The 27,799-nt window shown below is 41.2% G+C and overlaps 1 protein-coding gene across 2 annotated transcripts; it reads left to right on the forward strand.

The window, feature by feature from the left end:
* Positions 1 to 9,815: 9,815 nt before the first annotated feature.
* On the forward strand, positions 9,816 to 26,182 carry SQLE (squalene epoxidase). 2 transcript variants are annotated; one of them, XM_059481423.1, is made up of 12 exons: positions 9,816 to 10,203; positions 10,335 to 10,678; positions 12,701 to 12,953; positions 13,231 to 13,411; positions 16,052 to 16,148; positions 19,172 to 19,285; positions 20,080 to 20,251; positions 21,070 to 21,165; positions 21,723 to 21,865; positions 22,960 to 23,056; positions 23,473 to 23,560; positions 24,333 to 26,182. In XM_059481423.1, the coding sequence occupies exons 2-12, from the start codon at positions 10,388 to 10,390 to the stop codon at positions 24,523 to 24,525; spliced, it is 1,725 nt and encodes a 574-aa protein (XP_059337406.1). In that variant the 5' UTR covers positions 9,816 to 10,203; positions 10,335 to 10,387; the 3' UTR covers positions 24,526 to 26,182. The 2 variants fall into 2 exon arrangements, with proteins under 2 accessions (XP_059337406.1, XP_059337397.1); XM_059481414.1 differs by having other exon boundaries at positions 9,816 to 10,678.
* Positions 26,183 to 27,799: the final 1,617 nt, after the last annotated feature.

The raw sequence follows: 27,799 nt of genomic DNA on the forward strand, positions 1-27,799 counted from the left end.
TCTAAGAAAACAGATATAGACTTCTTTTTCTCATATTTTTTTTCAATTATTAAGGCTGATTTTTGTCCTTGAGGACACAAATTCCCACAGACCATTCTGGCATCAGCAGCAGCAGCAGCAATACCATATACCACAGTGAAATAGTTTTACTCTTCCTACTTGCTGTGGTAATTTATACATCCAAAAATTACTGCGTTAATATTTTTTGCTACAGCACGTCCATGGATATGCACGTTTGGTGAATTTCACAGGTACCAGTCCCTCATTTTGTATCGATTAAAGTTCCAAGAGAGCTTTGAAGATCTGTAAAGCTAAAAATATGTAAAGCGTGAGTTAAGCCTCAAGTACCTGTCATTTTTTTTTTAAATGCTGCATCAACCAGTTAAAATAAAACTGAAAAAGCTGAAAAAGCTGAAGGCATGGATTTGAGAAGTACAAATAAGCCAAAATTAGTGATTAAGTTTAAAATAAAGTAAATTTCTCTACCAAAATCCTCCCATCTAGCTTTGGTCCATTTCTATCGCAAACTAGCAGACAGGGCAGAAGCACGGCTGAGAGACTGATTGAGAGACAAAATACAGGAGCTGTAGTGTGTAATTTAGCAAAAGTCCACAAGAGGGGGGTACCAGCCACAAGCAAAGCCTGCTCTGAAAATGGGATCTGCCTGGGCAGGTCTGCAGAGGGCTTTGCAGTAACGTTTCACTTACATGGCAGCGCTTCTGGGGACCCTCTGGAGAAGGGCAGCCAGCTCCAGTGTGTTTTTTACTAACTCAGCCCGACCTCAGTTGTTTTTAGGATTCCAAAATAACTGAAATAGTTTCCATACAAAATAGTTGATAATAACATGTATTGAAGTAAACAGTTGAAAATATCCTATCAGTTACTTCAATTTTTGAGATAATAGGAAACAAAGTCTGGTTCTAGAAAGAAATACAGCAGCACCTAACAATAGAATTTTTTCCCTGCCTTTACAGGAAAGGTAAAAATCCAAGAGATCCCTTTTTTTACAGGGGGGTTACTGTGTTAAAACTGCAGATCTCCCTTAGGCCAGCATTGTTCATGTATGACTTCATCATACAGAGCAGTATTTAAATCCCCATTTAACCTTTTTTCTTACATTTTGGCCCTAGATATTTTGTGTGGGTGTTTTTTCCAATCTCGAGAGCTCGAAACACAAAAGTCTAAAGCACAAGTCTTAAAAAATTTTAGATGTTTTAGATGTTGATTTTCAATGCAGCTCCATTCTCTTTTTCTCATTGTTGAATGCTATGTAGAGAAGTACTCCTGAAATCAGGACACTGTGATAGCTGTTTGCCTGAAGAATCAAAAGTTCAGCCAGAGGATCCTAACATTTCTGAGCAATACAGCATGAACTTCTCCAGCCTTGATGAAAGCTGAAGGCAACAAGAGTTCTTGAAAATCAGTTTTAGCTAAGAAAACTTACATAACTTTAGGTAAATGTGTGTAATTTCAGGTAAACCCAGTGTATATGTTTCTTGACATTTACATTTCCCCTGAAATGCATTTGTACTCATTATGCACTCCTTTGTTGTTTTGAAAGGTAGATGATTGCTGGTTACTGCTGCTGTCATCCTGGAGATTAGAGCACCTGGCAGCTATTGTAACTTAGATCTGTTACAGGAGGGTGCAATGGAAATGCAGTAATTGTAGCTGAAACTCCAGGTCTGGAGGAAAGGGACATGGGCTCTTTTCCCACTAGAGGTGACTATTAGCTCATTACACACAAGTACAGAGTCCTGCAGGAGGCTGTAAATACTGTTAAAGCATTCCTACAAGCGTTTCATGTGGGAATATTCATCTACATTTTGACAGAGGGATCTGGAGCATCTAAAGAGTGACCACACTCTACCATGGGTACAGCTCTCTTGGAGACTATGCTTATCCCACCAGCCCTTGCTGTGTACCTGCCAAACTCCATGTTTTTCCCTCACTCTTAGTGACTAAGGGAAGGCAGATTACCCAACCTAAGTGTGAGTCCTCTTGGCCTTCCACCAAGATTGGTGCTTGTGGCTGGTTGTAGGAGGCAGCAGCTCTACAAAGCCTGACTTCTTCAGTGGCTCTATGGTGGATGTCCATCACCTGTCCTGGACATCACTTGTGAGGGACCCAGCTGCTCCCCAGAGGAAGAAAGGAAGCCAGGAATGACCATCAGTAATCCTCATTCTGCTCATCAGCATTCTTGAAAGCCACCCCAATCTTATACACAAAAGAACAACATTGGGAGCCAGGGACCTGCCCTAAGCTAGGGAAAGCAGAAGCCATGGGACATAGACTTGGCACTGACAAAAACATGTGGAAGATGCTTGAGCTGGGGCAGAACTAGAGAAGGACATTCAGCAGTCACCATCTAGAGAGGAAGGGTGGAGACAGGCAGCTGACTGTAATTGCAGGAGTGATTCTGGCTTCATCTGAGGTACAGGTTATATTTCTCTGGTGGAGGAACAGCATGTGAAAAGGCAGAGCAGCCTTTCATCCAGGGGTTCCACTGCCTCTCATTCAAATTTGACATAGGTGAGTGAATTTCAGTCACTTTTATTGAGAAAATTATTAAGGTGGGAAAAATACATGAAAGCCTCACCAGATAAGACAAATAAGTAGTGTAAGTGAAGCAGTTAAAATTCTAACACTTATGAGTATAAAGGTTAGAGGAGAATTCTGATATGAAAGACAAAAAAATCAGGAGATCAGAAGGGAGCAGCTCAGCAGTACTGAGGGCATTCCTGCTCCACAGAGCAATGGAAGTCAGCCTCTCCCCATCTCACTCAGGTACTCCTCTGACATGCAAGGAGCCTTAGGACATCTTACCATGGCCAGTGAGCCCAGTAGATTATTAGTTCTAGCTCTGTATTTGTTATGTATTTTCATTAAAAAATCTTGGGGTTTGGCAGTTGGCTTTTCAATAGTGTTTATCCTGCCTTAAGAGTTCTTGCTTAGAAAATAAAAGTTACCTGAACAAAGTGGCTTCTTTGTTTCACCCTCATCTGGGCAGGGTGAATCACTGTAGAGATCAGTATCTTCAAGGAGATGAAAGAAGGGATGTTAAATTCCATTAAATTAGGCTTGGAGTTTAGAGGTCAATCCAAAAGTGCATTTTGTTTAGGAGTACTGTTTCCAGGTTTTGAAGATTAAGAAGCAATTGCACCCCCTAATGAGAAATTAGAGTAGACGCAGAAGAGACTGAAGAGAAACAGGGAAGATGGATGACAGAGAAAATACACAGAACTGAGTGGAAGAACTTATCTATGTCTTGAAATTATGTATTTTCAGAAGGCTTTATCACATTTTCCTATAGTCTATAGAGACAATCTTTAGTTTACAAAGCAAGCAAGCAAGCAACCAAAACCCCTGCTAAATGGAATTTGCTAGCTATGTGGATCCTCTCCTTGTTTTGTAGATCAGACATCTTGCTGTAATGTGCTTCTCTACAGTCTGTAATTACAGGCTGTCCTCATTCTTACTGACATTTCCAACCTATAATATTCAGTCATAAATTCCACCTATCTTAGATGCCAAATTATTTGGGCTTTTATTAGCAAGCAGTACTTTTTGTTATGAAGTCATGTGGAATTTAGTATGTGGCAATTAATCTTCTTGAGACTCATAGAATACAATCATTGATATTGGAAAATACCTATAAATTCCTCAAATCCAACCATTAACACAGCACTGCCATGTCCACCACTAAGCCATGTCTCTAGGCACCACATCTACTCTTCTTTTACATACTTCCACATTGGGTATCTCCACCACTTCCCTGGGCAGCCTGTTCCAGCCTGACAACCCTTTCCATGAAAATTTTTTTCCTAGTAATCAATCCAAACCTCTCCTAGTACAACCTCAGACCATTTCCTTTCATCCTGTAACTTGTTACTTGGGAGAAGAGACCAACCCCCATCTAGTTAAAACCTCCTTCCAGGGAGTTGCAGAGAGCTGCAGAGAGCCATAAGGTCTCCCTTGAGCCTCCTTTTTTCCAGGCTAAACTCCCCCAGCTCCCTCATCAGACTTGTACACCAGTAAGTTTGCTCAGCAGCAAGATAGAGTTACTCAAAGCAGAGTTGATGTGAATTAATTCCTGTAGGTTTGTTTGGGTTTTTTGGGTATTTTTTTACTAATTTCTAAGCTCTCTCTCCTGTTCCCTTCTTTTCTGGCTTGTCCTTCCTATCTGCCCTCCAGAGCTCACCTGTTCTGAATTTCTACAGCATGCATGGATTACTGTAATGTCTAATTTGCAATTCCACCTCACAGGAATTCACAAATACACCCAGCTCTTCTGTTCATAGAGCTGGTGCACCTCTTGCTTCAGCATTGCTGCATACTGAACTTGAAGATGTGATTGTCTTCTGGGTGAAGCTGAGCTTCAGCTATGTAGAAACAAACTACTCACCAAGCAAACAATGGAGTGAAGCAACCTCTGGGGTTCATAAACAGAATGTGTTTGGATTGCATGTGGCAATAAAGCAGTACAGAGGCTGCATTTCTATTCAGTGCTGTGTAACTGCTCAAAAGGAAAATATTTTTTAAAAATGCCACTGCAATGCTGAAATGATTCTCCACCCCAACTCTGCCTCCTGGTTCTTCAACCCTTTTTACTTTTCTCATGATCTGTCGCATATCTGGTCTCTATTAACCCTAATCCTACATCACCATCTTGTCACTATAAGCCTGAAGATTGCAGTGCCTTGTGAAAACATTTTGCTGTCTTCAGCAAGGAACAACTAGGAAATGTCTGTGAAACATATAATCAAAATCAGAGAAAAACACAAAACACTGTCACAAGCTAGTGTGAGGATTGTAATTTTTAAAACAATGAGTTAGCTTCTCCTTTCCATCCTTCCACCCTGGTTATCTGACTTGTGATTATGGATATCATTGGCTGAACACCCACTTACTCTATAGAGTAAGAAAAAGAGTAAACATAATGATAGTATAGTTAAAAATCACCATGTGAAAACTCAGATAAAATTATATAAAAATGGACAGCATAATCCCAGCCTTACACAGAAAACAGAACCAAGAAGGGGGCTTGTCAGAAGCCAGGACATTCCTCTGACTGCCCTGGATGACTCGAGACCCTGGCAGGGGGCTCAGAGACCTTGGCACAGACTCAAAGACACCTGTGCCTTCAACTTTAACCCATGGAAACAATTACCACTTTGTGTGAAGATGTACAAGCCACAAGGGTTTGAGTAGAATGATAGTTAATTTGCCACAGGGTGAAAAAGTAGAATTTTGGGGATTTAGAATGGGGGTTCAGGAGGCAAGATGGAGGAATCTGGGTGTGTCCTGTCCTCCTTCTTCTTGTCCTCCATCTTCTGCTGTGATGGTGACACTCTTGGATTGGTTTAGAGTAGAGACAGACTGTCTAACATAGGTGATAGGTATTGGAAAATTATTGTAAATAAAGTACATGTAGTTTTTAGTATAAAAAGATAACACCAAGGGCAGTCAGTGTGCCATGAACCAACCTGCCAGGCAGATCTCAGCAGGTCAGAGAAAGAATGCTAGAGATAAGAGAAAATAAACAACCTTGAAAAGCAGAACCAATGAATCTCGACTTCTTCAGTCCCAGGGCTGGGAAAAAGAGACTTTCAAATACCTCAGGGGTCATTGCAAGCACAGAAAACCCAAAAGGGACAAATGCCTATGGGTGTAGCTGTGGGGCTGCCACAGGATATGTAGCCACTGGCTACACCACAGCCTGTGTGTTGCCTGTGTCCCTCAAACCCAAACAACTTTAAATTACTGCCAGGATTCCCCAGGAATTACAACTTTGCCCCAAGATAGGTACCCTTTTAAATATTCTGTACTATCTAACTGCAAAGAACATAATAGCTAGTGGCTTTAATTCCCTAATTAGGCATTAATAAGACACAAATTATTTCACAATGTTCCTGCTGGAATAGAGAGAAAATATTGTTAAACATCCCTTGGTACACTTTAAAAATACAATAAATATATCATCAGGGTCAACTTTTATGATGTGTTACATAATATTTTAAACTCCTTAATATGATTCCAGTTCATGCTTTACATATATATTCGATAATGTTTTTGCTGTTGTTCAAACACTAAGCTGTTTTTTGACATTGATTAAAATAATTCTGAAAACATTTGCAGAGTTCATTGTGATCAGTATTGAAAATACCCAGCTGCACTGCCCTACTTCTTTTAAAAAATTAGTTTAACTACCCAGCTTCTCAATAAAATGCCCACATAAAGGACAGTGGTTTTTTTATTCCTTCACACACCCAGTGATATAAACACAATTATGGTAGCTTTTTATGTAAGTGGCCTCTTGCTTCAGAGCTTAAAGCATCTCTGATTCTGAGTAACTGCAGTTTCACATAATTATTCTTCTAGTTCTTCAGGATCCCTACCACACCTCGTCCAAACATTTACCAGGCTCTGCTGCTTCTCATGATGATGAGTGAAACACAAGAATAGATCTTCTTCTTTTTCATTTCAGTTTATACACCAGACTTGCTCCATTTATCTACCTATGCAGGGAGGAGACCATTACTAATTAATTAATGACAAGGATGCATAGTGAGACCAGGCTCTTTGTCACTGTAGCACATCCACGGACAGCAAGGGTCAGTGTCACGCTGCACACGCTGTCACTGACACTGCAGACATTGGTCCTCATTCCTCTGCTCCTGGGGCAGCTGTGACCAGAAACCACCAGGGACATGTGTTTTAAGGCTCTGCAGCTTAAGATGGCTCAGAACAATGTCTGCTCCTGCACAAGAGGCAGGTTTCATCAAATGATTTATTTTTTATACCCTGGAGTTCAGCCAACCATTTCAGGTTATTCCAACATCACACCACTGCCCTGCCAACTGCTGATTGTCCAAGTCTGAAAAGAGCATTTTGCTGAGGGAAGGTGCATCCTGAGAAGGGTTAAAAGAAAAGACTGCTCAACTCCAACCTCTTCTTGGGAGCCTTTATTTCCTGGTTGTAAAGCTGTCAAAATTTTAGAAATTCCTGCTTCAGCCTTTTCATATTTGCCACTGTGAGATTTAAATCATTAAAAGATGTTTCACAGTAGTCATTTTAACAGGGTAATGCAAATGAAGCAAGAAGTTCCTCATTCTAGAAAAAAAAAGTTCAGGAATGCACATAAATGGTAAAGTTGGATAATAAGGTCATGGCATTTAACAACAATAAAATCAGTATCCACCTTAGTTACAACAACATAAACAAAAAAAGGTAGCTCTTACATTCCAAGAAATGCAAATATGCCAAGCTCTTCATCACAGCAAGGAGATTGAGAGTAAATGAAGGAGAAGGGAGCCACCCATTTTCAAAGTCCTGGCTGGAAATACAGAAATGTTCTGATAGCATCTGAGCCTCGAACAGATGCATCTGTCAGAATTCTGCAATTGCTTCAGTTCCCAGCACTAACCACTCCAAACAGAAGTACCAAGAAAAATTACTCACAAATTACATAATCTTGAAGGAAATTTTGCATGAGTATTTAATATAGAGAAGGCAATTTCTTGGGGTGGAAGGAGAATAAGCATGAGGTCTTGCTGATCACCTAATAAGATTTAATTATAGCCTGCAGCCAGAGAAACACCCACACTTACTCATTCCCATCCCTTCCATGGACTGCTGCCCTCTGCTCTGGCTCAGGCACAGTGGCTACTGGGTGACTTGGACAAGACAAAAAGTTCATGTTCTGCAGTGGGTTACACATCCCTGTTGTGAGCAAAATAACCTTACAGCTGCATTAAGCAGGATCCTCATGGGGTGAAAGGTTTTGTGTAGTTGGCACTAAAAGGAAGGAAGAAATTCTACTCTTGTCTTAAAATCATCATTCCAGTATCTTCATTCACAGAATTCTACTTCCATGTGTCTCCTTGCCTACCATCCTTCTTTCTATTAGCCACTTCAGCTTTGTTCTGCTCCTTGGTACAGTTCTGAATATGCACTTGCATTAGTCTGGTATTAATTTTCAGCAATTGTTGGTTCATGTATAATAATTTACATTTCTTAGTCTTCTGAAGGTTTGTGTTGGTTGCAGTAACTTGAAGGCTACGACTCTTCTTGTGTTTGGTCTCTAGCAAGAAATACCCAGAAGGGTTAAACACAGTTTAACTCGATATGTGGAGATTGGATCATAAAGAAGAGACATTTTTAGCAGGCACAAGGAATATTTATAAACTGAACATAGGAAATCGAGTGCAGATGTATTTAATTTCAGTCTCCAGTGGTTTAGAACTTGTTGACAGCTGTAATAACCCTTGTTCAAACTGGAGAAAAGCAGTTCCTGCTGTGAACATGTTTTTACAGATAGATGTGTATAATTTTGGATGTGTCTGCTGCACCAGAATTCATTTCATTGTTGAGGGAATAACCATCATTGTTGGATGAGACCCAGGTTATTACCAAGTAGAAAAATCTGAATTTGATCTCTTTAGCTCACAGGATCTTTACCTTTAGCCTGAACTGACAGATCAGATGAATGAACCAAAGCCCCACCTCCTAATGGCTTCCAATTTCACCTAGATTTATTCCAAAGTGTCAAACTGGTTTAATCTCATTTCACTGAGAAGCTACCAGATATTTCTCCCCTCTTCAAAATCTATTCCATTTTACCACTGGGAAGATCTCATCTCCTTTAGCTCCATATGAGTGTGATTGATTTTGATTATTTCACTAACTTCCTGAAGTCCTATTGTATTCCACAGATTCCTCACTTCAATACTGTTATGCTGTGATACACAGACATGTTTGATATTGTTGCATTGCAACAAGTACACAGCCCAAGAAAAGTCTCTCTTGGAGAAATGGGAGGACCACAGGTTAGTGCCTTTGAGGAGTTCAAGGTTAAAAGAGGAAGCTCAGGTTAATCCTGGGCTGCAGCAAAAGCAGAGTGGCCAGCAGGATGAGGGAAGGGATTCTGCTCCTTGGCTCTGCTCTGGTGAGACCTCACCTGAGAGCTGTGGGGAGCCCAACACAACACACACGGATCCATTCCAATGAGCCCAGAGGAGGACCACAAAGCTGACCAGAGGAGGGGCAGCGCCTCCCTTGTGAAGAGGGCCAGGAGAGATGGGGCGGTTCGCTGGAAGAAGCCTCTGTGGAGACCTGACAGCACATCCCAGTGTAAAAGGGCTACAACCGAGCCAGAGAGGGACCTTTCACAAGGGCATGGAGTGACACGACAAGGAGGGACGGCCTCAAACTGAAGAGGAATAGATTTAGACCAGATATCAGTAAGAAATTCTTTACTGTGAGAGTGGTAAGGCACCGGAACAGGCTGCCCAGAGAAGCTCTGGATGCCTCATTCCCGAAAGCGTTCAAGGTTGGGCTGGATGGGGCTTTGACCTAGTCAAGTGGAAGGTATCGCTCTCCAACCTTCCAGTTTCGCTTCCATCTCAGACCGTTCCATGATTCTCGGATTTCTCCGATGGGCGGTGCTTTCTCTCGCGTTCCCCGCGCAGGGACACGACCCCTCGGCCCCCGCTGCCCTCGGCCTACCAGCGCCCCTCAGCGGCCCCGCCCCGCAGCGTCACCACGGCAACCCCCCCGCCCTTCGCGTCACATCGCCCGGCGGGAGCAAGCCACGCCCCACCGACGCTCCGATTGGTCGCTGGCCATAGCGCCATCTCGGCATAGCGCCGCCGATTGGCCGGCGCTGCTGAGGCACGGGCGCGCGGTGCCCGCGGGGCGGCGGCGGCCGTTACTCATTAGCATGGCCGCGGGCCGCCCCTCCCGCGGGCCGCCCTCGCCATTCGCGCCCATTGCCCCTGGTTCCCTCCCACGGCCCCATTCCTGCCGCAAGGCGCCGCCGGGCGCCGCGACCGGGTCAAGGAGGGAGGCAGCGGCACCGCATCTGCTCTGCCTGAGGCGGCTGCGGGGTGCCCTGGTGCGGGCAGGTAGAGCAGAGCATCAGCCGCGCCCCCCTGGGCGTGCACCTTCCTCCCCCCGCCCCGCGCGGCGCCGCTGCCTCATCCCCGGGCGTGAGGGCTCGGCAGCATCGCCGCCGCCAGCCGAGGAGGGTCCCGGCACCGGGCGGGGCTGGGCACGGCCGAGGGGTGACTGGGGGCGGTGAGACGAGCACCAGCTCCTCCGCCATCGCGTGTCCGGGAGGGAATTCTTGAGAAGACATTTTCTATATTGTTCTTTTTTCCGGTTTTGGAATCGCTGTCCAGGCTTCTGTGGCAGCCTGGCGAGGTGGGGCTTGTTCCTCTTCTGGGGCTCCTTGTTTTTCTATTGAAATCTCCCCACCTTCCAGTAAAAAGGAGATCGTCGCTTTTCTATAGATACATTTTTTCATCCCTTCCACGAAACCCTGTTTTCGGCAGCATCCATCTGTGGCGAAGCTTTGGAGCAACAACCGAGATCAGTGACCCTCACGATGTGGACCTTCCTGGGTATCGCCTCCTTCATTTACGTGTATAAAAAGTGTGGGGACCTCATGACTTACGCTAACAAGGAGGTGCTGCTCTCCGTGCTGGTGTTTTTCTCGCTCGGCTTGGTGCTGTCCTACAGGTACCACTTCAGGGGGCCCCGGCAGCGGCAGCAGCAGAAGCAGAAGTCGCACCTGGGGGTGCTCTCTGATGTGCTTTCAGCATTGCCGCTGGTTGGCTTCTTCTGGGCCAAACCCACCCCGGCGTCTCAGCAAGTTGAACAGCCCAAATCCAGAAAGGTGAGTTGGATTCAGACGCGGCACATGAGGTGAAGGGTCCTGCTGCTTTTCCCTCTGGCCGCTGACACGCTGCTCTGGTGAGGGAAAAGAGCTAAAAAAGGGATGGACAGGGTTTGTCTTTAGATGCTGGATGCTTGATTTGACATATTTTGTGTCAGTTTTGGATGGCAAAAGAAAGAGTGGAACTTACTTTGTGGTAGACAGTGGTTGACCAGGGGTTTTCTAGCATCAGAACAAATATGTTTTAAGAAAGATTTGGAGTAAAGGCTTATTGTAGTAGCCGAAAAATATTTTCGGTTGCCAATCTCTTGTAGAGCTGAAGGACTGGAGAATCTCGCCTATGAGGAGAGGCCGAGTGACTGTCCAGAACAGAAGGCTGTGTGTAAATACCTGCAGGGAGGGTGCCAGGAAGGCTGTGCCAAGGCTTTTTCCATCAGTGCCTGGTGACTGGAAGAGAGGGGCTGAGCAGGCTGAAACAGAGATGTTTGCTCTGGGCATTGGGAGGCACTATTTACTGCCAGGGTGACTAAGCACTGCAACGTTCCCAGAGAGGTGGAAGAGTCTCCATCCTTGGAGGTATCCAAAACAGGGCCCAGGCCAGTCTGCTCTGACCCTGCTTGAACGGGGGCTTTGGACCCCATGATGTCCAGAAACCCTTTCCAACCTCTGCCATTCTGTAACTCTCTGATGAGCTTCATAATATTTATGGATAAAACACATTTGTTTATGCAACTGCAGATGGAGTTAGTGGGAAATGATTGCTGATCTATTGCTTGTACAATAGGTGCAGGACTTGCTCAGATAGTCAGTCAGTTCCCTTGCTGTGGAACAAGTGAAGAGCTGTAGGTGGTGCCTGGAGCTTAGCTGGAGTCCTGCCATCCAAGACTATGAACTGGACATAGATATCCAGTGCATCTGTGGTCAGCACTATTTGGCTTCTTTCCTGTGTACTTCTGGGCAATTTCACATGAGCACTGACCCCTCACACAGAAATACATGAAACTGGTATTGGCTGCAAGTCAAAGGTTTTTGATTTTTATTTTATTTTTCTCTTCAAGCCTGTCTTTACCAATTTCTTGTGCTACCTGAATTCAGATAGTTTTGCACTCTCTTGCTGTATTGTAGATACAAACATGACACTAGGCCACTAAAAATTCTGGTGTCAGTGTGTTTCACTGATGCAATCATATTTTACCAATGTCAGCGCTGCAGTGCTGAGGCATTTGTGAAAGACTGAATTGAACTCTCATCTACCAGCTGGAGAAATGATTTGCAGCTTTGCATTGGAGTTGCCCCCAAAATTATTTTTCACTTTGAAGTGTATGTGATTAGGTGCTGTTGGGGAAGGTTCTATAATAGAGCTGATTTAAGATGCCAGTTCTGTATTAACTGATGTCCTGTGCAATATATGTCACTTCTTAACAGCTTTAAATGTCGATGAATGGTGATATTGATTATACTTTTAGATGTTACATGAGTCTTCATTTCAGGACTACTTCTTAAAAGCATTTCCCAGGCAGCTGCTTCTGCTGACACTTTTTCATTCTGAATATTACCATAAGTTGCTGTTTAGTTAGTCAGGTAGGTTCACTTAGAGTATAATTTAAAAGGAGTGTGTTTTCCAGAGAAATACATTTTCCAGGAAATCTAATACCTTTTTCATTAAAAAGTGGTAAGGCCTCCACGCTGGAGTGGTTCACTGGCATGAAGGTATCAGTCTTATTTTATAGGACACGAATATGGGACAGCCTTTTCTTACTGCCTTTTATAGCAGGTTTTAGCCAGGGTCTTGATTTGCAGCAGTGTTGGTTTTTCTTTTCTCTGCTTGTTGTGCTTTTGTTGCCTTGTAGAGTGTGACAGATTCAATTTTGGACAAAACTAAGCTGCAAGATGCCTTCCAACCTCCAATGCATCCTCAGTACCCTGGCTCAGAGTAAAGCTGCTCCAAAGTCAGCCCTCTTGACAAGGTTATGGTACATATCCATTGGCATGTGTAACTTTGTTGGTTTTGTTTTTCTAAAGGGTAAAAGAGAAGTGAACTTCTCAGATGTGTATCTGACAGAGACCGCTCCAAACACAACATTGTCACCCCAATGTGATCCAGAAATTATCATTGTGGGATCAGGAGTCCTTGGTTCTTCCTTGGCCACAGTGCTTTCCAGAGATGGAAGGAAGGTGACTGTGATAGAGAGGGACCTGAAAGAACCTGACAGGATAGTTGGAGAATTGCTGCAGCCTGGAGGATTCAATGCTCTTCGAGACCTGGGTCTTGAAGGTGGGTACATTTCAGAGTGTAAACAGATCTACTACACTCAACAGTGTATTTAGTTAAAGCATGCCTACAGGAAAAAATAAGAAAAACATTATCTGCACTTAACATTTGAATTAAAAATCACTTGTGTATTTCCAGTTTGCTATTTTGAAAATACTCTTCTTTCAGCATGTGTATTTTGCTTAAGAAAATTGGACCCAGTGTAAAGAAATGCGTTTAATAAATAATTAGGCTTTGTTAAAGACTTGTTTTAATCCATTTGTTGGCTTTTATCTTGCAGATACAGTAGAAGGTATTGATTCACAAATAGTAAATGGTTACATAATTCATGATCTAGAGAGCAAATTGGAGGTTGAGATTCCTTATCCAACATCTGAAGATGGACATGTGGCCAGTGGAAGATCTTTTCATCATGGCCAGTTTATCATGGGCCTCCGAAGGGCAGCCATGGCAGAGCCCAAGTGAGTCACATTGTGAACAGCACAGTTGGGATCCAGAGATTCAGAAGCATTGTTCCCATCATTTCCATGAGATTCCTCAACCATTTCCCAGCACAGAGGGCTGTGATGAGCAGGAGTGAGATAACGTAGCAGCTGGAGTTACTCATTCTGCTCTCTGTAGACAAGTTTATAAGTTACATACATATCATATACATACCACACTTTGGGACAGCTTAATCTTTAAGGGAGTATCAGCTTTAAATATTAGGCAAGATATTTGCCCATCTGTGAGAGAGAACAGTTCACAGGTGCAGGGTTGATTCTCTTCTGCTGATTCTTGTGTTTGGCATTTTATCAGAAGTAGTGACCTCCTCTTGGTGAGCAGCGCACAGAACTTCTTTAGGCAAGGCATGAGTGGCAAATCTGGCACGAAATGTTAGATCACAGAGTGGTTTGGGTTAGAAGGGATGACCTTTGAAGGTCAGATGGTCCAGCCCTCCTGCACTGGGCAGTAGCTGTAGCTTTGACACTGATGTTATCAGTGATGATAGAAATCAAGTGTTTACATTTGTACGTTGTTTTACTTTCTTTTTTGACAATAAGAAATAAGCCAAAGTAACTAAAAAGGAGCATTAAATGGAAGTAGCTCTTTCCAGTTAATAATTTGTATGTTTCAGAGTCTTGAAGACAATTTCTTTTCATAATTAAAAGAAAAAATTGGTGCTTTCTCTTTAATGTTTTCTTTCTTCTATAAAGGAGATGAGAAGTAAACTTTTATTGAAATAGAATAGATTCTAGGTGCTGCTTTCTGTGTGGTATTTTTTTTGTACTGTCTTTTTTCCCCCCTAAATAATTTTTCCCCTAAGAATATCATAGTGCCATATGGCCCTTTACAAGGGCCATATGGCATTATGATATTTTTACCTAACGTCTTTATTCTGAGCTAGGAAATTGCTTTCTCCTTTCATGTTTGTTATATCATGTGAATTACTAAAAGTGGCACTAAAGATAGCAGCTCTGTAGTACAGTTACAGTTAATGGTGACTGTGTTCACTAGCTCTGAAAGCTAAAGCCTTCTCGAGGCTCTGAGTTCAATGAAATTTGGGCATCTGAGTGCTCAGCCTGTGGGAAAAACTCCAGTAGCTGTACACAGGATTTGGAACAAAAACTTGCAAAAATCATGTTCATGACTTGAATGATATCCTTTCCCATTTTCCACACACTCCTGAATGTTTTTGTGTATGCTTGCTTGCCATTTAATTTGTGGCATAGAAAACTGCATGTTTATGTGCACTGAAAGACCAAGAACTCTTAATAATGCCAGGAGATTTTGGGTTTTATTACAAAGCTTTTGAGGATATAGGGGATAATTATTACTGATTAGTATATCCTCTTTATAAGCACTAGGCAATATGAATGTATTTTAAATAAGTTATTTTTGCTGCAGAAGGAGGTAAGGCATCATTGGTTTATAATAATAAACTAATTATATATAATTGTAAACTCACAGTGGATGAGAATGAGATGAAGAAGTGAGCACTCAGGTAACTGAAATAACAGCTGTAAAAGAAACGTAGAGCTGATAGGATCTGCAGGACTCTGATTCCCTGGCATGCTGCTGCTGTCCCTCATGTTGAGGTTTCTGTTGAGTGCTCACTCATAACCATTCATATTTTGATACAGCCAATGTGCCTGTTTATTGTCAAATTAAGCCAGTCATGAGCTGCTCTGAAATGTCTGTGCTGGATGCCAGGGGAAAGAAACCCCATTACTTGAGATGCTTGTATTCCTTTTAAGAGCCTAAAATAGCAAGCTGTTGTATTCTCACGTGCACCTTTAGCTCAGTTCTTAAAGCTGAGGAATTCCATCTGGATATGGAATGTTTGCAAGAGATTCAGAGTGTCCCATTTCAAGCTGCTGAGTCTGAAGTGCTCTGGTGAGGTCTAACAGCTTGGATCCAACAAAGAATATTAAGTTTAGAGGGATTTAATTTCTGACTCAAAATAGTTTTGGTTGGGAGATAGAAGCAGGGGATGCTCCACTTGAACGTGTTAGCAGAACTTTAAAAGCATAAATAGAAAAAAACCCAGAACTCTCTCCAGATTCCTGAGGTGACAAACTAGATACCTGTGTCCTAAGCAGGTTAGGTTAGTTTGGACTGCTCTGAGAATTGTGTGCCTGACTTTTATCTAGTGTTCACCTTAAGGGTTTAGGTGCTGCTGATCCTGCTCTTTAATTCTCCTCAGAGTTAGTTCTCACCTGCACTGTCAGCGATTCCTAGCTTTTGGCAGGGATGACTCAGGCAGCTCCCTGATTTCTGACCATTATTAGGCATGAAACTCCTCTCAGCATCTCTCACAGGGCCGTGGGGCACAGCTGGGACTCTACTAAGTGACAGGATGTTTATGATAAACAGTACAGTCTTTAGAATATTCAAGTATCAAACCAAAGGTAGTGTCAAAGTGAAATTTATGACCAACACTTTTTGACATTTAATGTGGCTTCAGAAAGTGTTCAAGAACCTTTTTTTTTTTTTGCAAAATTTAAATTGTGTTGGCAGAGACAACATTGTTGAAAATTTGGTTTTCTGTCTATGTCTAGTGCCTTGAAATGCTGGCATCATTAATCCTCTTCTGTTTTAACCCCTCTATTTCATTTCAGTGCAAAATTCATTGAAGGGACTGTGTTACAGTTACTAGAGGAAGATGACTGTGTTGTGGGTGTTCAGTACAAGGACAAAGAAACTGGTGACACTAAGGTAAGAGCTTTCTGTTACAATCTTTGTTAAACTGTTGAGAAAATTGAGGGTTGCTTTATATATATAATTTTTAAAAGCTTGTATGTCAGAGCCCTGGTACAGAAATAATGTAGTTATCAAGAAAGCCAAAGATTTTAGTGCATACAGTCTGGGAATGTGGGTATTCTTGTTATAACTTCTTATGAAGCTTCTGCTTTCCATTTCTCTGGAGAATTCAGTTTACTATTTATTTCATTATTCATATGTCTGGAGTTTAAAATTTTTCAAGAGTTCCTGGTGAAAAGAACAGTATATTAAGATTTGTGCTTCAGCTGTGTGTAGTGGTCTGCATTTCCATAAATACTTCCACCATCTAGTGAGGGAATGAGAATGAAAAAGCTACTTTATGATAGTGAAAGCTCTGTCTTGTCATTTCTTGGATGACAGAAAAAGAATTTTGGCATGTTTTAATGCTAAACTGCTGGCTAAATGCTGTGAAACTGTGTGAACTTAGGAGAGACCAGTTTGGGTGGAACCTCCTGTACTGAAGTTCTGGATATGCTGCCTGTTCTCCAGGAAAACCAAATTTGTGATCTTCTTTGTGGACTTTGAAGTTCCTTTGTTACTTACAGTTATGTAGATGTACTCTGATGGGAAAGATGGGAACCTGCCTATGCCATGCTCCCTTCCTTACTAGATGGAGAAAGGTCCTGGGTAGGTGGAAGATCCTGCTCAGATCTCTAAGATCAGAGGTGTCTGACATCTTTCCATCTCTAAGTCATTTTGAGATGGGGCTGGTGGCACAGAACCAAACAGGAGAGAGCCTTTTAAAAGCACTTAAAGCTTAGGGGAACAAGCTGGTTTTAGGCTGTCCTCAGGCAAGTGCCATTTCAGCCACTCAATGGCTGAGTGCTGCAGCAGAGCAGAGAAGTAACAACACCCTTGACCCCTCTTGAGGTAGCTGGAGGAGGAGTGAGTTCCAAGTCTGTTCCTTGGTCTGTCTTAGCTGCCATGTAAAATAAATGAAACTGTATCAGGAAAGAGAATAAGCCACTGAATCATGGGTGTGGGAAAGACAGGGATATTGGAGAGGAGGAGGATTTTTTGCATTGAGAAGGGTGTTTGTTGGGATTTATTTCCCAAATTCAATTTGCTTTATCATCCAGGAACATAGAAGGGTGTTTTTGTTTTATTTTGTTTGAGGGGTAGAAGGGGAACGTGTATTTTGTTTTGAGTTCTGTTTTTAAGCTTCACATACTTATAGATGTTATTGTTGTAATTTTAAGTGTGACTTATTTGAACACTTAGGTGACCAGTGTTGTAGCCTGCATCTTTCCTGAAAGTCTGGATGTTGTTCTAAAGGCCTTAAGTTTCCTGTCTCTATACTGGGGATAAACAGATTCATGTTTTGCCCTGAATGCAGAAGTTCTGTGGCTGGAAAGAGCTGTCTCATTTGTTGGCTTAGATCTCCTTTGATTTTAGAAATCTAGTTTATTAGAAATTTCCATTATACATTTATATTTACTATGTTTCCCTACCTGTGAGTTTTTACAGCTAGGAAGTTCTTAGCTGAATAAAAACCCCAAACTCAAGCCTGTTTGCATTCCTTAACCTGCTTTTATAAAGAAAAGTGGCTGTGTTGTGTATGTGTTTCTCTGTTCTTTCCATCCTACATTCTCCACCACATTACCTTTGAGATTTTTATTCTCTTAAATGAGGTTCAAATTAGCCAGTATGCTAAAAATTACACAGTTTTTCAAAACTGGGCAACTGAATAGACTCAAGGTTGGTTGTGTTGACTGTGGAGGAATTGTAGCATGAGTGTTCTACTCATTAGACAGCAGGGAACTGATATGGACAGGTGACTTTGGTCTAATTGCAGGAAAAATTAGAACTTGCAGTCATCCAAGCTAGGAATCCATAGGAAAGAGGTGAATCCATAGTAGAGGTAACTCTACTCAGGAGCTCACTTCTATAAGCACAGACACATAAAACATGTTTTACCTTACTCACATCTACTGTCATCTGATTTTGTCCAACTTCCCTTCACACAGTAAAAGATGTTAAAGTTTGTGTGACCAAGTGGAGTCAGACTTGAAGATCCTTGTGAGTCCCCCCCAACTCAGAATATTCTAGGATTTTATGAATTCACTCCAATACTGGTGGCAACTGCTCATAGAGGAACTCGCTCACAGAGTGACTCACCCATACAAGAGTAAAAGATTTCCTAGGAGTACTAATGAAACACAGTGTGCCTTTTTTGCCTTACTTGCAAACTTAAAGCTAAAAGGAGAAATACTTCTTACTGCTTATGCCGAGCAGATGAAATCACTCAAAGCTGAGGACTAATGCTTGTTGTAAATCTATTGCCATTTGAAGTTCAATCACTGAACATACTGACACTGAGAAAGCTGTAGATAGAAGGAAGCACCTACCATTAAATGGTTCCTAGTATAATAATGTTGTTATATGACCATAAAAGTACATTTTAGTAACTGGAATTATTTGCTTATGTTCGAGAAGAATGTATGTGTTAAACATTAGAATTTGCACAGACCTTCAGGCTGAACCTGATGAGTTTACTCAGATTTGTATTTTGTCCATATATATACTATTTGGCTAGTTCCTAAGTAAATTTGGAACTGCTCAGAGCTCCCTGTATGGTCTTTTAAAGAAGAGCCTATGTGCTTACAGCTTGTCAGTTTCTTATAATTTGGTTTGGTTTTCTATAGCTGCTTATACATAGTTCTTTAATTTGAAATTATTATTTTTTCTTTTTTCTTCTGTGAGCATTACAGCCCAAAGGGACCAAATACTTCTCTTTATTGTATTTTTTTAATCAAAGTTTCTACACAGTTCCCATAGCTGTGTTTTCTAAAAAAGCTGGAGTATGTTGTTAGATCAGCTTGTGTAGCAAATAGATAAATAGGAATACAAGGAAGGCAAACCCCACAGTATTTATAATACCCATGTTGGGAATTGCTTCTCATTGTTCTGTAGCAAAATTGATGGTGTCTTATCTTTATATTTAATTTATGCTGCAGGAACTTCATGCTCCACTTACAGTTGTAGCTGATGGACTTTTCTCCAAATTCAGGAAAAACTTGATATCCAGCAAAGTTACTGTGTCCTCCCATTTTGTTGGTTGCATTTTGAAGGTAACTTTTAAGTATAATCCTATATAAACCACTGTGCTGTTGCTGAAGGTGGGCTACCCTGTAACCCATATGAACATGTTTGCCTTCAGGACCTACAGATGTCAAGAGAGAAGGTGGTGTCCTGGTTTTGGACTGGGCATCTGGGTCGGTGGCTGGGTGGTTGGAGAATCCAGGCAGATCCTGTCTGGTTCTTTCACTCTGTGTCTACTGCATTAACGGATGCATTAACAGCAAAAATAATTAAGGGAGCATGAACTGAAGCTAACAGAATTTTCACTAGCCTGGGAACACTGACTGGTAGGAACTCCAGTACTTTTTGGGTCTTTAATCCAGTTAGCACTGCCCAAGTTTGTCTACTTTTGGGATCTCCTTTAAGACCTCATTAGATAGGGCCCTGTGATTCTTCTTCAGTTGTATTTAGACTAGTGGATTTCTTTCCCTCCCACCACTTTCTTTATGAAAGGAAAACAAAATTAGCTTATTGAAAACTCCTACACTGATTATGTTACAGGTTTTTAATGGCATATATTAAAACTTGGTGAGGCATTCAAATGAAATGGATAAGCTAGTGATTCTAGTAAATATTAAAATGTATTGGCAAAAGAATTGTTGCTGCACTGAAATTCAGAACTTTCTTTTTGAAAACACTTTTTCATTCAAGAGAATAATAACACAAGCTTTATATGAAAGAGGATTTTTTTAAAAGTGTTTTAGAAAATTATTTTGTATGTCTGATGTTTAATACCTTTTCATTAATCAGTCTCAATCTTTCTTTCCCTTCTTTCCTTTTTAAGGATGCATCACAGTTTAAAGCTAATTATGCTGAACTTGTTTTAGCTAAAACAAGTCCAGTGCTAATCTATAAGATTTCTTCAACTGAAACTCGAGTCCTTGTTGATATTCGAGGGGAAATGCCAAAAAATTTAAAAGAGTATATGATTGAAACCATTCATCCACAACTACCTGGTAAGTCTGGAGAGGCTTCTAGAGAATTGTCACATTTAAATATGTCAAAAAAAGGAGACACATTTCATTGAATTGATAGAGCTGTGTGGCTTTTCCCATGTGCACAGTCACTGTTTCAGGAGCCATTTACCCTTCTTTGGCTCCACACCACACAACACACAGAAGTTTGTTCAGCTCACATCTGTGAGGTCAGCAATTCAGGATTATATAAAGCAATTCAGGATTATGTAAAGGTGAGGTCAGCGATTCAGGATTGTATAAAACTCTGGGGGCCCCGGCACAGGAAGGACATTGACTTGTTGGAATGAGTCCAGAGGAGGCCACCAAGTTGACCACAGGGATGGAGGGCTCCTCCCATGAGGAGTGGTTGAGAGAGTTGGATTTGTTCAGTGTGGAAAAGAAAAGGCTTTGGGGGGACCTAAGTGTGGTCTTCCAGTACCTGAAGGTACTACCAGAAAGATGGGGCAGAACTATTGACAAGGGTGAAAGAGTTCAAATAGAGAGTAGGTTTAGATTAGATATTATGAACAAATAATGTACTGTGAGGGTGGTGAGGAACTAAACCAGGTTACTCAGGGATTTTGTGGTTGCCACATCCCTGGAGATGATCAAGGCCAGGTTGGATGGGGCTCTGAGCAGTCTGGTCAAGGCAAAGTCTCTCCCCCCATGGCAGGGGGGTTGGCACTACAGGATCTTCAAGGTCCCATTCCAACCCACACCATTCTGTGACTCTGTGATATCTCAGAAGATAATGGATTGTGTACAAATGATTTGTGTCTTTGTCTAACTGCTGTAACTAAAATATTTGGTTGTTGCAGATCATTTAAAGGAGCCATTCTTAATAGCAGTTCAGAATGATCGTTTAAGGACTATGCCAGCCAGCTTCTTGCCTCCCTCAGCTGTAAACAAGAAAGGTGGGTATTATGAAATAAAAGGAACAAAAAAGGCATTATAAGCATCTTCTGGGGCATAGGACTTTGTTGTCTTGGATCTATTTTTGTTGTTCAATATAACTGTCTCATAAATCTTCTATAAAAAATAATATTTTGAAAATGTGTACCTTGGGCAGCATTTAACTGGAATCTTTACATTGACACCAGATATTAAGTCAATGCCTGCTTTATCTGTAAGTTTAATTTACTCAGTTGCTTAAGCTTATACAATGTGGCCTTTCTAAGAAAATAATGATAAAAAATTGAAGAAATTAACTTAAAAAGTGTATTCTTTGACACATGAACACACATACCTATAGGGAAAAAATAGTTTGACTTTGATTATCTGAAAGCTGTTTTAAGCCTTTTAATTTAAAGACATACTTTGTGGATTTTGTTTTTTAATTTCTAGTTGTTACACATCTTATTTTCTGGTGGGAATGAATTCTTAGTAAATTTGATGTTTTTTACAGAGGATTTGAATTTTAAGATTCCATAACAGTTGTGCAGTATCCTGTTGTTTTTTCTCTTCTACCTAGGTGTTCTTCTCTTAGGAGATGCATATAATATAAGACACCCTCTAACTGGTGGAGGAATGAGTGTTATTTTAAATGATGTTAAAATATGGAGACGTTTGCTCCAGGATATCCCAGACCTTTATGAAGATTCTGATGTTCTTAAGGTGATTCTTTATTTTGGATGTATTTTAGACAGCTTCTGCTGCAATTCAGTGACACACTTCTAGGTTTTATGCGACTCAGGGACAAGTGAGTTACTGGTGAGGCATAGCAGTTCTCAAAGCTTTGGCTGGAATATTCAGGTATCAGGTATTCACCAGTGGATGTGAATTAACTGCTGTGCTGTGTGGCAACAGGCAGTTTCAAGACTTTGCACACTGACCTGCTGTGTTTTACTTAAGGAGGCTGGTGTGTTGTGTCCAGTCAGGATACTTTGCTGGGATACCCTGATATTCCCATTTTCATAGGGCATTTTTAACCAGATTGATCCTAAAAGTGGTGGGTTTGAACCATTACACTTGTGTGACTGGAACCTGGACAAGAATGAGCTTGTGTACCCAGTCTTTCAAGAGACATCTCAGCCTGGCCTGCTGCATTAATCTGAGTAGTAAATTAGAAGGGATCCTTCTTTCCCAGGATCTGCTCCATCAGTGTTCATGCAAGGTTTATTTTTTCTGTGATACTTAGTCCCAAAATTCTGATGAGTAGATAATAAGATTTATTTGTTTACTATTTTTAAGGGGGCGGATGTATTGTCTTGGCTAAATTACAGGTAGTGTAATTGTAGACTACAAGTTGAAGGTTCCAAAAGTGTATTTGAAAATTGAGAAGCACTTGGAGGAACCCCGTATGCCAGGACAGTTCAGGATTTATCTGAATTTGTCTTGCCACACGCAGACACTTTAATGGCAGCTAGTCACCTCAGAGTTGGTCATTTCCTATTTATTACCAGTCAATTGAAGGAACTACCTGAGCATTATCCTTCAAGTTTCAGCTGTATCCCAGACACCCCCTGTAGGATGAGAAACATGCTCTGGAACTTTTCCCTCCTATATTTAAGGTGAGGGGAGCCTGGATAACTGGTTCAACAAGTTTTTGAAATTCCTTAATGACCTAGCTTGGAATCAGCCTAGCATATCACTAAATCCCTTCTACATATCCATGAGCATGACTCTTGCTACCTCACCTCTTTGGAAATCTTTTGAATGTTCCTTTGTATTTACTCACAGAAATATTTCTTTTTGTTATTTTTTTTCAGGCAAAAAGAACATTTTACTGGTCAAGAAAAAAATCTCATTCTTTTGTTGTGAATGTTCTTGCCCAGGCACTTTATGAGCTCTTTGCTGCCACAGATGGTAAATATATCTTAAAGTTAACCTCTGATTAGTTACAACTTGGTAAATAAATATGACTGGGAAGGGGATGTCCATGTCTGTGTGTATATTGTTATGTATTGAAAATATATCAATCAAAGAATTGTAATAAGTTTTCTTGTGTTCTCTGCCTAGATTTTTAAATAGAGTTTTAGCAATGTAAAGGCAAGTCTGGAGTTAGAGCTAAATAACAAACCAAAGCAAACAATAGTCAGTTAATACAAAAATATGTAGATATTCTGTAAGACTATCCTTTGTATAAATAAAAGCAGCTTAAAGTCCAGCTGAATTGAAGAGAACAACAAAGTCCTGGATTTAATATCAGTGTTGTGCATGCAGAAAAATGTTTCAGTATGTGTTGATTATATTTGCTTTATTAATTTTAATTAATTTTGTAGATTCCTTGCATCAGCTAAAGAAAGCCTGTTTCCATTACTTCAGACTTGGAGGAGAATGTGTTGCAGGTCCTGTTGGATTGCTGTCAGTGTAAGTTCACTGTTCTGGCAGTGGTTATTGTGTGCCCCTGAGAGATCTGCTTTGCCCCCATCAGGCTGCTCAACACAGGGAGGATGGCCCACATGAGCCTGGGTTTTAAGATGATACTGAAGGTTGGAGCTTTATTGGAAATTGAGTCTTGAAGTGCTGGTTCTTTTTATTTTTTTTCTTTGTGCATAAAAAAGGCCACTAAAAAGCTGGTGGCCCCTAGTGTAGGTGGCACAGGAATTTGAATAAGGTAGAGGGGTCCAGAGCAGCTGGTGGAGATGATTCCTACTTCACAAGCTGAGAGTAGTGTTGGGTGAGGCCTCCCATAAACAGCTGTAAGGAACAGGGAAGTCTCTAGCTGGGAAGGTGTTTGAATGGCCCCTCAGAAACTTGTGAATGCACAGTAAACCCTACTACTCTGAACATAGGAGAATGTGTGCTTTTATACTTCTCTCCTTTTGGACTGGGAGCTAAAACTGAAAAGCCTGTTTAAAATATTCCTTTGGGGGAAGACAAAGAGTAAGAGATAGACAAAGAGAACTAGAAATGAAGAGAAAGCAGCAGTGTATGTTGGCCTTGCCATAGAAGGGAATGCAGACTGGAGCAGCCCAAGAGAACCAAGTTTGTATTTTTCAGTTGAGTTGGCAGGACCAGATCTGCCTAAATCAGAAGGGGCTGTGGGATCTTGGGTGGAGATCTGTATTTGTAAAATGGAAGTTTTTCAGTTCTTTCTGATGCTATTTATTCACTAGTTTTATGTTTGTTTTTAATGCAGGTTATCTCCCAAACCAATGGTACTGATTGGCCACTTCTTTGCTGTGGCCTTGTATGCTGTTTATTTTTGCTTTAAGTCAGAGTCCTGGATCACCATACCTCGAGCAATTGTCAGTAGTGGAGCTATTCTTTACCGGAGCTGCTCTATAATATTTCCACTCATTTACTCTGAAATGAAGTATTTAGTCTATTAAAATCCAGGGTAAAGTGACTGGAGGAAGAAAGCATGAAAATCACAATGCCTTCAAAATCTTTGGACATGTATTATTTAATATTGTATCATGTTCTCCTCAAAATGCAATTTCCTTGATAAGCTTTTAACTTAATTTTGATTTTGTGGTTATATACATATATAATATATGTAAATATCTTTTCTTTACAATTTAATTTGAAAAAGGAGTTAGCTGTTTACAAAGACCATAGTTAAGTGTTGACGTGGTAGATAATTGACAGTTTTGACAGAATTTCTTTCCTTGCTTTATGCATTGATGAGTGCACCACTAATATTAATAAACTGAGAAGTTAAAATTGTAAACCACATGCTGCTATTATCCTTCATGCTTTTTTCTGTTCAGTAGTTCCACAGACTATTACTGTGAAATAGCGTAACATTCTCAATTTGGTTATTTTGTTAGGATTTGCATCTGTTCTGTTGCTGTTGCAGCTAAGATACTGGTCTGTTGACACTTAAAAGGACACTGTAAAGGATGTCAGCTCTTGACGTGTCACTATTTCTTTAATTTCAATTACTGTTGCAAGTGCCATGTTGCTCTTTTGAATTCCCTCTTTACGCTAGAATTCATTTTAACAAGTAATAACCAAATCTTTGCTTTGTTGGCTACTGCAAAGCACTCAGGTAGTGAAAGCACATGTTTTTGAAAATTTCTTCTTATCTCATTTCCCTTCAAAACCTTGAAAGTTTGGAGTTGTTCTGCTTGGTGTGTGTGCAACTGAAGTTTAACACTGCCATGAACTGAAGCACAGCAACAAACTGTATCCACTGAAACAAATTGAGTCCAGGCTATTTCCAGTAGACAGTAATCTTTAATATTACTTCTGAAAATTAATGAAAAGCACCATGAAAGTGTCCTTTTAATACTTGGAGTGTGGTGGGATTATTTTTCCTGTAGGAATTACTGCATGCTACTAAAGAGTTCATGTCTGTTCCTATTGGTCACTATTCCTCTCGATGTTACCAGTGTGATTTCCTTTGCTCTTGTGCATCTGCATTTTCTCTACCTTTCTTACGATTTGTGTGGATATCACTGAATGGCTCTGCTCTTTTGGCATGCCTAAACAATCACACATGGTGCAGGCAGCAGTCTGGAGAGTAGTAACAGGTTTTTATTCTTCTGTACTGGTGAAACTGTGACTCTACCTTGAAAATGACAGATTGCATAAGCTGTGTATAAACATCCATTTTATCTTGGACTGTGAAAAAAAATCTGTGGAGAGACTTTATTTAGTATTTTATTTGATGGATATTTCAAATGACTTTTTCTTTTCCAGAAGCAAAAGTATGTATATTTTTCTAACCATGATCACTTTTGATACCCTCTTGAAATTACACTCATCATGAATATGTCTATGTTGAAACTTTAGGGTAAAGTACTAATATTTTCAAATATATGTGGTAACTAAATTATGCCCCTTTAAGGGTACACAAAGTTTGCAGGATTTATACAAATGTTTTCAAAATTTGTGACAATTTTGAAAATATTGATTAATTTTACATTTTTTATTTTTTTATATTATTTGCAGTCAGTCTCTTTAAAATCATGGATAAAAAGTCCTGAGCCAAATACACATCCTCAGCTTACCTAAATAAAAAGTTGTTATATCTGTAGATTATTTTTGTTGTCTGTCTCTGCTTAAAGAGTTTGGTAAAATTCTAATTATTTATGTTTAAATGTACATATATATATATATAAGGACTTTTTCCTTTCTTGTCCTGAATTCAGTGCCTGGTGAAGTGTCTTGATCAGGGTAGCAATCACTTATTGGAAATTGCTGGGGGAGAGATAAATGGTGGGGGGGGGGGGTGTGTGTGTGTGTGTAAGAAGGATCAGCGTGAAAATACAACCATGAAATGGCTTCTGCTTTGTCCTCAGGGCAAGAGGAAAGGCTGACATTGGATTATCAGCCAGAGTGGGATCATTGGGACACAGCAGCCCAGAATGGGGCTTCTGGCTGAGATTGCTGATGAGCTGGTCTTTGGTATGTTGGCTGGGTGCCAACTCCTGCTGGTGGTGGCCCACCAGCTCTGCCCCAGGGAAGAGCTGCAGGGCAGAATTTCAGGCTGTGTTCTGTGGTCCCTGACTGCAGTTATTTTCTCATGGATGCAGAGGGATGTTGGGTGGTGGTGGAGAAATCATGAGAAAAGCAGTTCTTGAGTCAGCTGAGACTAGGAAGAGTAGAGCTGGCAGTGAGTGAGTCATGTCCATAGGTAAAACAGAAATGGAATCCAGCAGCACCTAGTGCTGAGCCACAGCATGCAACAGATGGTCTGTAAATCCTTATTTTCATTCTCTACACCTATATGCCACAAATAAAGCAGCACGCGAGGAAGGTTTTGTCACAGGCACGATTCAGAATCTGAGAGGAGCAGAATGGCAGGCATATTTGATGCAACTTGTGAGTTGTCTATTTTCTAATTCTGAAGGGGTTAATTCAAAGGATTTCTACATTGCAACATTTAATGGCAATGATGTGCTGTTAGGTAAGTGTTGTGGGCACAAGGAGATAGGAGTTGTGAGATGTGGTCACCCCTCTCTTCCTAGACTGATGCAGCTGCAGCTGCTGGAGAGGGTAGAGGAAGAAGAGAAGTAGCTACATAGTGGTGGGTTTTTAGATGTTCACATGGTGCAGGAGTATGAAAACTTGCTTGTAGTGGAAAGAGGAGACTGACAGTGTCATGGAATCATAGAATCATAAACTTTGGAATAGACTGCCAAGATCAAGTCCAAGCTTTGACTGAACACCACCATGTCAACTAAAGCATAGCACTGAATGCCATGTCCAGTTGCTTCTTGAACACTTCCAGGGGTGGTGAGTCCACACTTGCCTGAGCAGCCCATTCCAGTGCATAACCACCCTTCCAGTGAAGAAACTCTTCCTGATGCACAGCATGAACTGCACCTGGCACAGTCTGAAGCCATTTCCTCTTGTCCTGTCACTGATTGCTTGGGAGAGGAGATAGACCCTGACCTGGCTGCAGCCTCCTTTCAAGCACTTGTAGAGAGGGATAAGGTCCCTCTTGAGCCTCCTTTTCTCCAGGCTAAGCACCCCCTGCTCCCTCAGCAGCTCCTCACAATATTTGTGCTCCAGAGCTTTCCCAGCTCCACTTCCTTCTCTGGGCCCACTCCAGCCCCTCAGTGTCCTTCTTGTAGTGAGGGGCCTGAGACTGGACACAGGATTCAGCTGCTGCACTGCAGACAGGGTACGTCACCATGATATTTTCTGAAAAAT

The sequence above is a fragment of the Ammospiza nelsoni genome, chromosome 1 (genome assembly GCF_027579445.1).
Source record: "Ammospiza nelsoni isolate bAmmNel1 chromosome 1, bAmmNel1.pri, whole genome shotgun sequence".
Taxonomy (NCBI): Eukaryota; Metazoa; Chordata; class Aves; order Passeriformes; family Passerellidae; genus Ammospiza; species Ammospiza nelsoni.